This window comes from Oryzias melastigma, unplaced genomic scaffold (assembly GCF_002922805.2).
Source record: "Oryzias melastigma strain HK-1 unplaced genomic scaffold, ASM292280v2 sc00959, whole genome shotgun sequence".
In the NCBI taxonomy this organism is placed as follows: Eukaryota; Metazoa; Chordata; class Actinopteri; order Beloniformes; family Adrianichthyidae; genus Oryzias; species Oryzias melastigma.
In genome coordinates, this window is record NW_023417544.1 from 3,045 (window position 1) to 12,084 (window position 9,040).

The 9,040-nt window shown below is 39.9% G+C and overlaps 1 protein-coding gene across 2 annotated transcripts; it reads left to right on the forward strand.

Moving 5' to 3' along the window:
* The first annotated feature begins 349 nt into the window (after positions 1-349).
* LOC112139394 (protein lin-28 homolog A) lies at positions 350-5,499 on the forward strand. Of its 2 annotated transcripts, none has more exons than XM_036211198.1 (3): positions 350-1,712; positions 2,406-2,578; positions 5,267-5,499. In XM_036211198.1, exons 1-3 carry the CDS (start codon positions 1,703-1,705, stop codon positions 5,444-5,446), a joined length of 363 nt encoding a protein of 120 aa, XP_036067091.1. In that variant the 5' UTR covers positions 350-1,702; the 3' UTR covers positions 5,447-5,499. The 2 variants fall into 2 exon arrangements, with proteins under 2 accessions (XP_036067091.1, XP_036067089.1); XM_036211196.1 differs by lacking the exon at positions 350-1,712 and adding an exon at positions 1,921-2,069.
* Positions 5,500-9,040: the final 3,541 nt, after the last annotated feature.

Genomic DNA, 9,040 nt, shown 5'->3' on the forward strand with positions numbered 1-9,040 from the left:
GCTTCAATGATTTCAGCTATCAGCTTCAGTGATTTCAGCTATCAGCCTCAGTGATTTCAGGTATCAGCTTCAATGATTTCAACTATCAGCTTCAGAGTTTTTAGCTATCAATTGCATCATTTCCAGCAGCCACATTCAGCTTACAGTGTTCACACCAGCATTATCATTTGTAATGCTACCATCTAGTTTATAATTATGTTGAAAAGTTATGGTTTTAAAATTTTACAATTTTTGTGTTCAATAAATGTTTATCCTGTTTGACCTATAACCTACGTTGTGTTTTGGATTTTGGTCCCTTGTGCGATTGAGTTTGACACCCCTGGTTTATTTTCTCCCAATCCTCCTCTGGATCTTCCAGATTCTCTGAAGAACTTTAGGGGCCTGGACATGTGCTGGTTTAAGCAGCAGAACATTTGGAGCTCCACGGGATGTGAATCTAAGACAACACAGTTCAAATATGTCTGGCGAGCATCACTTTAACATTCACCCTACTAAGCAATTTCCATGGAATGTTCATAACCACGCGATTTTTTTAGGGTGCCACAAAAAAAAATCATGTTTTGTGGCTCCACAAGGGGTCGTTGTGGTCGCAGGGATCTCCTCTCCTGTCGCTCCTCAAACATCCATCATGCGTCACAAAGGTAGGACATTTACAGGAAGCATACTTCACATTCTTTGTCTGACGGTAGGCCTTAAAGCCAAACCGACTTACCAGTCGAGATAAAAGAGGCTGTGTCTCAGGTAGCTGCTCAAAACTTTAGACCAACAATGAAAATGTGAGTTTCTTAAGGTGTTTGATTTAAGGACAAACTTAGAAAAAATGTTCAATGAAAGAGCAGAAGAAAAAATCTGATTTCACTTCTTTTTTTTTTCATTTTTATAAACACTTAGATGTGAGCGCGAACTCTTCCACTCTTGGCGTGGTCAGATATCTCCTGTTTTTAGCACATCCATCATTCCACGAGGACACGAGTCAGCATCTTAACATGATGTGATCAATCACTATCGATCCATGAATTCGTTTGCATATTTTCATTTCCACTCTTGTGTTACCCAGCCGTTGTTTTCTTCGTCCTTCTGTTCCATCTGACGCGAGTTTTCCCCCCAAATTTGTTTTTGTCCATTTTCTGCTGTTAAATGTCTCCACCGAGTGAGGATTTGTTGCTGATTCACAAAAAAAAAAAAACACGCACACATTGTTTTCTTAGTTGTTTGTTACATTCAATGAAACTATTTGTATCTTTTCTTGTAAACCTTGCGGTCAAAATAACCGTTGTTGGTGCTTCCTTGCAGTTTTACGCACACATATTTGGAACGCTGCCCTCCAAAAGCTGCGCAGAAAGTACAGCAGGTTTAACTTGTTTATGCAAAAAACGTTCCGAACAATAGAAGGCAATAAAATTAAAACTACTGCTGCAACATAAATGACATCAACGTGGAAAACTTCATTTATTTGATGAGAACCTTGAAATGTGCGTTTTGTCGTGATTGGCCCCTCCATCACACAATGCATGCATCCTTGGGGACTGTAATCGTGAATCACGTGAACATGACCGAGAGTGTGGGGGGTTTGTTGGATAAGAAATTGTCATTTATATTGACCAGCGGTGCTTGATCATTGCAGGAGAGCTTGGAGCGCGTTTGGAGGCGGACATCTGGGGCTTGGAAGCCGCGCGCACTGCGACTAAGGGGCCCCGCAAACATGGCAGAAGGTATGTTAGGAGTTTTTTAAGTAAAAAAGCAAAGGAAAGGGTCCTTTATAGGTGGAAAGGCTGTATTGTTTCAGATATTATGGTGGGGGTCTTCAGCAAAGATTCTTCCCCCGGTGACCCCCCCACCCCTTATTGTTTAGGAGGAATAGGTTGCCAGCCCCCTTTTGTTTACCTCCCTCCTGGCTTTCCTCCCTCTTGCTGTGCCGCTTCTGCTTTTCACTGCATTTTGCATGAAAGTGGCAAACTGCGAGGATTACCTTGTGCGCGCGCAGGAGAGGATACTGTAACGTGGCCGTCGATTCTGACCCGAACCCGAGCCGAAGAACATGGGTTCCGTTTCTAACCAGGAGTTCCCAGGTTGAGTAACTCGATGCGCTGAACTTTGCGACTTGATGAAGTTGTTTTCTTTGACGTTGTCGGTCCGATTGCGGTGGAACATTTTCTGGGGGCTTTGTTCAAACACGTGATGCGTCGAACTCCTGAAATTCTGACGCGCGGAGATCGTTTATTTGAGTCCAGCGCGCCTCCACGTGCAGAGAGATTCTTTCATACTTTTAAGAGTTTTTTTTTCTCCCAAGTTATCCCGAAGTCTTGATTTAAGTGATCGATTTATCCAAATGTCAGTTTTGGCTCAATTCGTGCGTCCTTTACGCACGGGGCTGAAAGTGTCCCTCACGCGCTTTTCATCCGCAGGAGTGTGCAAGACAGAAGAGGAAGAAGGACCGAGCACAGAGGAGGATTCGCAGTCCTTCCATGGAGTCGGCGTGTGTAAATGGTTCAATGTCCGCATGGGCTTCGGGTTCCTGTCCATGACCAAGCGGGAGGGAGTGCCGCTGGACGAGCCGGTGGATGTCTTTGTCCACCAGGTGAGCTCCGATCCGACTCCTTGTGCGCGCGCCCCCCTCCCCGCACACATCCAGATGGTGAAAAGTTTGGAAGGACACTACATAAAGTTGGTTGTTATTACAACCCAATAAATGGGGTTTTACTTTAGGTAATAAGTCATAAAAACAGTGCGTAAAACACAAAAATGTCGGAAAGTTTAGTCTGAAACTTAAATTGGATTTGTGTTTTTTGGTGCTCCATTTTTCTTCTTCGAGAAAAATCGATTTTGAAGAGAGCAGAGGACCTCCATGACACTAAACCAAACATGATGAAGACAACAAAATTGTGTGCTTTCAATCCAAATGCCAAATAATTGATTTTAATGGAAAAAAGGGTCTAAATTATTTTGAGTATTTTAAATGTGCTAATTTTGGTTAATAGTGAATTACTAAAAAAATAATTTAGTATTCTTGTCAGGGTGATAAATATATAATAATATAATCAATTATAGTTTTTTTTTAAATTGTGCCTGTTTTTTTAGCCCAGGATTTTAAAAACACAAACTATTTTATGATCAATCCCTCTTTTATTCCAATTTTTACTTATTATTATCAGAATATTTCATGTATCTTCATTAAAAAAATAAATAAAAACTTCACAAAGAATTTTTCTTTATCCACCTTCAAAAGGAGGATGGAAGAAGTCGGGGGTTTTCCCTCCTCTTCTGTGAGAGAGTGAGAAGCTCCATTTCTGTCTGATAAGATAAAGGTTTAGCATGTGAATGAGAGGCATCTTCACTGGCAGCTCTTTTACCTCAAAGTTCCTGTCATAAAGTGATTAAAGGCTTCTCTGCTGTCTGCTCAACCCCCTCTGTGTGTGGTACTCAGCTCCACTTTACAACCAAGAATCGTCTTTGAAGAAGACCTCAGGATTTATTTTGGTCAAAGGTTTTTGCTCCCTCACTTCTGTTTTATTTGACCCTTTTCTTACAAATCTTTGCCCTTCTTCTTTACGGTGATGCATACTGAGAGAAGTAAATGCATTGTGGAATCGATGCAACTGAAACTTACAGGAAATACACACTTGATTACTCATATTGCGAACCAAAACCTGGGTTCAGTTGAGAGGGAACCCACATTTTTGTTTTCCCCCAACTGTCATTAGTCGCTACAAACTTCTTATATTCGAAATGTAATCACACCATAAAGGTTTCTATCTGAAATACCACAATTATTTAGTCAATATTTATTAAAATTATGAGTAAAAACAAATTTTTTTTCATTTTAGTTTGATAAAATAAAGGTGTATCCCTAAAAAAAAGTGATGTTTCCGTCATTAGCGAACGTGCAGATGATTTGACAACGTCTGCCGGTCTTTGTGCAGGTGGACAAAAGAGCCATGCAACCGAAATAAAGCACCCCTCAGTCGGGATAGAGCCCCTCTTTGTCTCTGCAGAAGTCTTGCCATTGTCCCTCTGTGCTCTGATGTCTTTCTTAGTCCTAATTGGCTTCCAGGCATTTTTTTTCTGGATTTGAAATGTTCTTGTTTTTAGACCTCAACAACACGTCGAGTGTTGGAGTTTACCTGCTGTTGCTGGTGAGCTTCCATTATCATGGTGGGTTAATGGTCACTAAGGTAGAGCGGATTCTCATGAGGCGTCATGGTTCAACAGTTGTGTTTGAGCTTGGAGGTAAATATCTAAAGATTTATTAAGTTTTCCTAAACCACGTTGCGTGCTCGTTTTGATTCCCCTCAGACAAAAATCCAGAACATTGGTCAAAAGATTTGGTTTTGCTCGGAATCCAATCAAAGAGAAGAGATTAGAGCCTACCAAAACAAACCTGACAAATTAATGCAGCGCTCCATCTATGTCAACAGTGTGCAGTCTGCGTGACAGGTTAATTTTAGCCGCACCAAGGGTTTTTTACAGAGGGGTTTCCCATGATGGTGTTATGCAGTTGAAAGGATTTATCCTTAAACCTGCGCCACACCTTTTCTTTCCTTAGTTGTCGAATTGTTCCTTGAACGGACTAAAAAAATGTTTTTCCACCTCAGGTAAGCCTTAGAAAATCCAGCAGCTGTGTTTGCACTTCTCCGCTCCGGTCACGCCTTTGACGCAACAATTTAGGAGATATTAGTGCTTTTCCTCACTTGATATCCTCCTTGTCTCTGCCAAACAAGTATCCGAAGAATGTCACCCTGACCCCCCAACCTCCCAGAGAAGCCTTGCTGCTTTGTCACCCCACCCCCAACCCGAGCACCAACCCCTGCATCCTGTAGTTTAGGGTTAGTGGTGGTCAGTGTGTTAGTGGAGCTTTGTGATGTGGGTGGGAAGAGGGATGGGGGTGGGGGCCGCAGAGTGGAATGCTGTTCCTCCAGTGGTGGTGGGGGGGTTGAAGGTTATCCTCGCCAGGTTTACCACTCCCAACACAATGAGGAGACAATATGAAGGGTCTTGGTGGTGCACACACACAACCTGGGAAGACCGGAGAGGATTGTGGGAATTGTTTATTTTTTAGGTGAGGATCGCCTTTAGAATAACAGATATCTGATAAGATATCACGCTGGGAGGAATGGTTGGGGGATGTTCCCAGAGGTCAAAGTCTCTACAAGCGGTGGTGGTAATCTGGTCAAGATGAGGAGTCCTCTCAAACGGGGATAACTTGTTTCTCCGTTATAAAACAACACCAAAGATGCTAACAAACGTTGATATTTTCCCCTCTCGCCAGAGCAAGTTGCACATGGAAGGTTTCCGCAGCCTGAAGGAGGGGGAAGCAGTGGAGTTTACCTACAAGAAGTCGTCTAAAGGCCTGGAGTCCCAGCGAGTCACCGGACCAGGAGGCATCTACTGTGTGGGCAGCGAGCGGAGACCCAAAGGCAAGAAGGTCCAGAAACGACGCTCCAGGTGAGGTTTGGGGACGTGGGGAAACAGGATGTCCAATTTCACCTGTTTAAACTTTAAATTACTTAAAATAAATACAGTTATTTGAAAGAAGCAATATATTTTATTAAAGTATTTACATGATTCAATAGATTTATTACAAAAAAAAAAACTAACTTCTTAAGTTTACCAATTCAGGTACGTTTTTTTTCTTTGATTTGAATTGACTAATTTCTTTAAAAAAGAAAAGAATAAAAACAATTTTAAGGCATTAAAAAGGCTTCTTGAAGGTGTAAGACAAATGTTGCCCTTTTATTCTGAAAAGCAAATGTACAGAACAGCTCTTCCTGTTTTGTTTCAATAAAGTTAAATCAATGTTTTACTAGAAAAGAAAAAAAGTTAATTGATTCTACAAAGTGTAAATGAGCAAGTTAGTCAAAAAAAGATTATAAATGAACTATCGATTGGAATCACTGGGTACCTCATGATACGATGTGAAACATGGCTCGATGATATCGCGATACTGCGATAATTAGTAAAAATCATTGATAATGACTCACAATGTATAGAAGAAGACATATTTTTTACAAAATTATATTCCCATTTATTTTTTAGCTTGAACACTATCAGTAAATAACTTGTGTGTAATTTTTGCAACATTACTAAAATCAGAAATACTATGTATTTGACAAGAATTGACACCAATTAAATTTGAATTATCTGTAAAATTCAGTGCTAACAATAGGAAACATAAACAGCAGTGCCACTACTTAGTGCAAAATTGTTGTAAATAGAACAAAAATTAAATAATTAAAGTAGCTTTCAGGCACACTGGTGCAACGGAACGTCTCACCAAAGGAATATAACGTTTTACAGCCTCTTCAAACGAAAATAAAAGCTCGATACTTGGTGAGAATCAGTCGCAGGACTAAATATCGATATTTTGGCACACCCCTAAAATAAACCGACACTGAAAACTATTTTTAAAAAAATGTTTAATTAGTTGTGATTTCAATGTTATTATAAGGCTTATTTTACATTTTAAATGCGCTCAGCTGTGAGTGAATTTGAATGAGATGTACTTATTCTAATTCAAATAGTTAAATCAGTAAAGAAATGTTTGATTGCTCAATGAAATAAGCTATTTAGTTCATTTTTTTTATCAGATTTGTAAAATTGTTGCAGCTTCTCTCCCAATTTTCTCCCCTCACTCGCTCCCCAACCCCCCAGCTCTAACCCAGGCAAGGGTCACGTCAGCCTGCCTGACGTGTGACCTGGATCGATAACTGTTTAAATCGGCCCGTCCCTGGTGAATTCAACCTACTTTCTCCTCTCCAACATTTTTTTGTTACCTTAAAACCAAATGTAGCAAATTAAAGTTTCGCCTGAGCCAAACAGTTGATGCTATTCGATTTAAAAGTGACTTTTGTGGTGTAAAAAGTTTGGGAATATTCTGTTGATCTAAAAAAGAAAGAAAAACCCATCTGTCCATCCATTTAATATGAAAAAATCAACATTTATAAAGTGAAAGATACAAATTTACTTAATTATCTCACTTTCTGCTTAACCAAAGGGTCAAGCGTTTTCTAAAAAGCGACTTTTGTAAAAACAGTGGTTGCATTTTACTCAAAAAACAAAAAAACAAAGATACTATTGAATTGTCTTGCTAAAGGCTTAACTTATACAAAACACACAAACATGTTTCTATAGCAAATGAAAAATACAAAGAAAAGAGCTCAAAAACGCGGGTGAGAATTTCACGTCACCCTTCCAATATCAACATGGCGACGGGTTAGAGGTGTATCATCTTCACCTCCTGTCAGAAGTGATTACAACCAGAGAGAAGTGAGTGTGAGAACAGAGATCGTTACGGCCTCAAAGAGTCCTGGGAGGCTGTGATGGTTCAATACTTAGACACAATATCACAGAGCGGACGAATGCGCTTCCCATTTAGTGCACTTTATGTTCTAATGTGGATTATTTCTTAAAAGCTCCATAAATATGAATAGTGATTCTTCTTAATTTTAGGCTGAACTGTTGTTGTTTTTGCCACCATCATAAATAAAGTATAATCCAGGCGTGTGTGTGATAAAAAGGAAAAGGGAAAAGCTCCTATCTTTTTAATTGATAACAGATGCAGGAGCCCAGGGTGGCGGGTGAAAGGTCATTGTTGTCATGGCGACTGTGTATGAATAAAAGGAAGAGAGCTGGGGGCTCGGATGGGATTGGGGGAGGTTGTGTCAGGGTTCAGAGGTCATTGCTGCAGCTTTCATACACAAAGGGGACCACTTCCACTTGCCTCCCGATAGGTGCCGAAGTGGGGAACTTCTGTCATGTGCTGGTATAGACCTTGACACAACCCAAGCGGCCAATGCTACAAAGCCGCGCTGACCCCTCAGCAGCCGCTCCTTCCAAAACCTCATCTGGTGCCACAAAGGTAGCCGTAGGGGGGGTGGTGGCCACAAAGACACAAAATGTCCACCTCACGCCCACCACCCATCTGTCTTCCACCGCAGTACGCGTGGCCATTCTCTAGGCCGTGTCCGCACAGTGCTGGTAAATGTCACCGCTGGTTGCTTCTAGTGACCTCATGTAGGGTTTTCCAAAAATCAGCACTAATGAAAAGAATGACACATTTGACACAAACGGAAGCTTTTGTCAAGTGTCAAAAATCACTAACAGAAAATATTGAGTTCTAGGACAGATGAGCAAAAGTAGACACAAGTCTTTAAAGATGCTATAGATTTTTTAATTTTTTTTCCTAAATTGCATCATCTGAGAAACATGACTAGCTAAAAAATTCCTCAATCAGTTGTTCCTTTCCTGGAGCACTGTGGCATGCCCTGAAATGCCCTCTGAAGATTTATGTCCAACTGACAAACTCACATGGAAATGTCGCCCTCTTGTGGTCAAAATCTATAAAACAATTGATTTGCCTTTCAGTACTAAAACTGAGACTGAAAACTTCTCAAATGAGTCTAACAGAAATTTTTTGTTTCATTTGAAACAATTTTTAGACCTTAGATAAAATAGGAGAAACTTCAGAATTTTTCATTTTTATATAAGACACACATTTTTTTTAAATAAATGGTTTAAAATATTTTTTTAAAGGATTTTGACTTTTTTAAAGAAAAACTATTATTATTTAGCTGTGTAGTTGCTTGGCTATCTCATAAAGAAAGCAGAAAACCCAAACAGAAAATTTCTAACCAGCATGTCTGCTTTAAGCAAAACGTAAAGTGGACTGTTTTGCACAAACATGTTGTGATTGTTTTTTTTCTGTAGTGTTTCCAAAGAAAATGTGTATTTGAGGGCCAGAAAAACATTCAAATATCCCCTTGTTAACCCTCTCTGGGCAGACGTTGCACACTTGGAACAGCTAAATGTTAGTTTTGTTTACCTTTTTACATTGTTTTGAAAAATTCTGTAGAAATTAAACTGGCGTTCATATAATATTCAAGTCTTTAGTGATCACTCATCACGCAGGGCCAATGTTGCAAATCTGCAACATCTCAGAACTCAATGCATGTGAAGGTCTCTCTCAAAAAAAGTCAGAATTGTATATTACTACCCACATATAATAATTTTCCCCAAATATCACATTTTTTCTGCTGCTAAAACT